At 43.1% G+C, this 3,558-nt stretch overlaps 1 protein-coding gene across 2 annotated transcripts in view; it reads right to left on the minus strand.

Moving 5' to 3' along the window:
* Positions 1-3,025, minus strand: part of LOC118432756 (subtilisin DY-like) — a 7,439-nt gene extending 4,414 nt beyond the window's left edge. The window contains exons 1-3 of one of the 2 annotated variants that reach the window (XM_035844372.1): positions 2,299-3,025; positions 2,014-2,113; positions 1,553-1,820 (exon numbers count right to left, since the gene is read on the minus strand). In XM_035844372.1, the coding sequence (XP_035700265.1) occupies positions 1,676-1,820; positions 2,014-2,113; positions 2,299-3,016 (963 nt within the window). In that variant the 5' untranslated portion in view covers positions 3,017-3,025 and the 3' untranslated portion in view covers positions 1,553-1,675. Of the gene's footprint in view, positions 1-1,552; positions 1,821-2,013; positions 2,114-2,298 lie in introns of those variants that run through there. The other variant, XM_035844371.1, reaches the window with a different exon arrangement.
* Between the last annotated feature and the right edge of the window lie 533 nt (positions 3,026-3,558).

The raw sequence follows: 3,558 nt of genomic DNA on the forward strand, positions 1-3,558 counted from the left end.
GATCAGGTAGGCACCTTTCCTCCATAGCATGGCATATATAAGGAAGCTAAACGTACCTCCTGAATTGCTACTCACATTATATCAAAGGAAATGCTACTGTCAAGTGCATATTTTGCAATGTTTTAAAGAATATTTCTACTACCAATATCCGCATGCACGAATATGATCACAAGACTGTTGCACACAGATTTTACTCCAGACACTAACCTCACATGTTGTACCGATTGAACTCTTCACCTTACAATTGGCCAATCAGAGATTCGATTCAAGGTGCGCTTACGTAACGCCTTACGCGTGTTGCCATACCAACAATGCGCGATATTTGTATTGAGCAAACACATTTGCCACAAGTGTTTGATCAGGTCTAATAACTACACGTTAATGGTACTACAAATTCATATCACTTGCTGGAGGACGCAGGAAGTCTCCTCCATCTTCCAATGGAAGTCAAGAGACGGAGTGCACTGCATGCAGAAGTTTGACTTTTACTGACACTTTGTTTTGAGACGCTGGAATTGAATATGCTTTGCAGTGCGCTCTGTAGTGAATTATGCACTTGCCTGGTCCTGACTGATACAGGTCGATAGATGGTGATGGTGATGATGATGATAAAGATAATGAAGAAGAAAGCCTAAACTATTACCTTAGCGTTTCATTTCACGTAAGTGTAATTTTAAACGTGGCATACTCTGTCTCGACAGTGTGGGAGAGGGTATAACATAGCGGTGTTTGATACTGACCAAAGTCCAGTCTACAATAACCATCATAAAGCCGTTGTATTTTCAGCGAACGATGTATATAACAAATTAACGATTAAAATACTTCACTTGTCACTGCTTTATTTCAGTGACATTTGCACATACACGTCCAAAGAGTTGTTATAAAACGACAAATATTGAAAACGACCATCTCGCATACTCTTTGAATTCTTCGCACTTTAATTAAAAGTATCTTGGTTAAAGTACTGCTCTTACAATGACTGTGCGATTGATACTTTGCATAGATTAAAATCCAAACAAATGGTTCCCCTAGTCTTCCTACAGCACTTGAGTTTCAGCACTTCATTATCGATGTGTACAGCTTTCTTTCATTTGACGTCATAAACGCCATGTTGGATTACATTGTATGCTCATAAAGCATGTGAAGATGCCATTGATTAGTCCAACTAACCGCCAATATGATCTTCAAGGATTCAAATTAGAAATACTATGACGTCAACATCCGTTCTGCTGACAGGTTGCTTGTTTTGCTGTTTTATATCCGAGCAAACGTCGGCTATTGTTTTCAGTCTGTTTGTGTTGATCTACGTCCGAAGTTCACCCGCGCGCGTCCAATGTTCTACTAAGGCTGAATTGGTCCGAATCCAAATTTGCTCCCAGGCTGCGTTGCCCCGGGCTCATTTTTTCCGATAGTCTGAAATGCCCCAGGTCCAAATTTGGTCCGAGGAACACAGAGAACAAATGTTGCTGTTGTTAAATACTCTCCAAGCAGAGGTTGGTGGGAAAAATCGTGACCTATTCCTATCATATTTTTTTTTTCGACCGGCCCCAATGATGGCGTGTTAGTATTGAGCATGTAATATGTGAAATAGACAAGGTTGTATCAAATTCGGACACAACATTTACAAACGCTCCAAATATTTCACGGAAGTATAAGATGTTGGAATCTTGTTGCTTCAGCAGATAAACTCGAGTGTCTGCGTCTCAGCATCCCTGCGTGCCGGTTGGAGGACAGGAAGCGGTCCGACGATATCCTCCACCACCTGCCGGAAGTGGTCCGGTCCGTATTTGAACAGTCGCATGGGGTCAAGGTTTCCGTACCTGGACAAAAGCAGACTGTGTTTAGGGCCTTTCTCAACCAGCAACAATATCATTTTTATTCGTCCATTGTACATTTCATGTTACAAATGTGCAATAAACGAATAATTCAAGAGAAGAGGATGCGATTCCATTGATTACTAGTACATTCAGACGCTGTTTAACAAAATAGTACAGAGAACATAGGCCATCTCACCCCATGTGCTCGTCATGGTGCCCAGGCATGGACGCCATCTTGCGGAGAATCTCTCGCATGACAGCTGTGTGGCTGACGGCGGAACGCATCTCTTGGCCACCTGGAGGGACATATTTCAGAATATATATATATAAGAAAGTATATAAGAAAAACTAGTTTTACTTTTGAAAAAATTAATTTTTCTAAAGTTGAAATTAATTTTTCTTTCGATCATAGTTAATGTCAACAACTATAATATACCAATTTCTTTGAAATCAAATAAGATTACGTCAAATCAAGCAATACCTATAGTTTCAGCATAGGAGATCACCATGGCTGCGATGCCAGCAACTGTTGGTGTCGCCTCTGATGTTCCGGACATGTTTCGGAATTGGTCAAAACCGGCAGAACTTGGAGCCTGTATATCTTCCCCTGGTGCAAGAAAGTCTATCTCACGTCCAGTCGGGGTGAAGGAAGACGGCTGGCCCAGATTGTTGCAGCTTCCCACACAGATCACGTCCCCAAATCTCGCGGGAAAGGCGATGTTCGTGAGTCTCTTTCTCCCGTCGTTACTCGCGGCAGCGACAACTACTTTGCCACAAGCGACCGCTTCGGAAACTGCCCGTCTAAAGTCGGAATCAAAGGAAATGCAACCGAACGACATGGAGATAATGTCAACGGGGCAGTAGTTCTTGGGGCCGGTCTCGTCCTTCAACAACCAATCTATGGCGTCTGCCGCCCATTTTAGCTGTCCCGTACCTCGGCAGCTTACTACTTTACAGACCACCAAGCGTACAAAAGGGGTAGTTCGGAGAACGATACCGGCACAGCTTGTCCCGTGACCGTTGGAGTCATAGCAAAGGTCGACTGCTTCGTTTGGCACGAAATTCTTCATAGCAACTATTTTATCTTTGAATTCTCCGTGACAAGCCAGAATCCCAGTGTCTAGGATAGCAACCGTGACAGAAGGGTGTGGGCGAGTATGAGGGGATATCTTATCCAGTGTTTCAGATAGACTTAACATGTTGTAAGGGTCCACTACCTTATCAGAGCGATAGGACTCTACGTGGCCATGTCTATCTATTCTTGAATCAAAGCAAACAGACCTTGTCTCCTTGATATCCTTATGGTTTGGCAATAAGAACTTGCCCATTGGCCACTCGTGCTTAGCTGCTATTCCAAATTCACTGCATATCTTCCTCTCATGTTTATCATGAGTGCCGTCAAAATTCCAGTCAAGATTGATTTCAATGTGTGGAAAGTCTTCCAATGACAGGCCTTGCGTTGCCGTTAATCTTATTCCAGAATCTCTGGACAGCTCTAGCCCCAGGCCCTTTTCACGCCTGTAAAGCTCCCTACCACGGAGATGCACTGTTATCAAGTTACACATATCGACGTGATCTCCGGTAATTTGAACACTTTCTGATTCCATTACAACCCCAATTCTCAGCTTTGAACATAGATATGTAATGGCATACTGCTGCCCTCTCGGCTTGCTTTCCAGAGGATCATATAAACCTAGCCGTAAAGGACGTGTTGATCAGCGATAGTGTAGGAGGGATAAAA

Source organism: Branchiostoma floridae, chromosome 16, assembly GCF_000003815.2.
Source record: "Branchiostoma floridae strain S238N-H82 chromosome 16, Bfl_VNyyK, whole genome shotgun sequence".
Classification (NCBI taxonomy): domain Eukaryota; kingdom Metazoa; phylum Chordata; class Leptocardii; order Amphioxiformes; family Branchiostomatidae; genus Branchiostoma; species Branchiostoma floridae.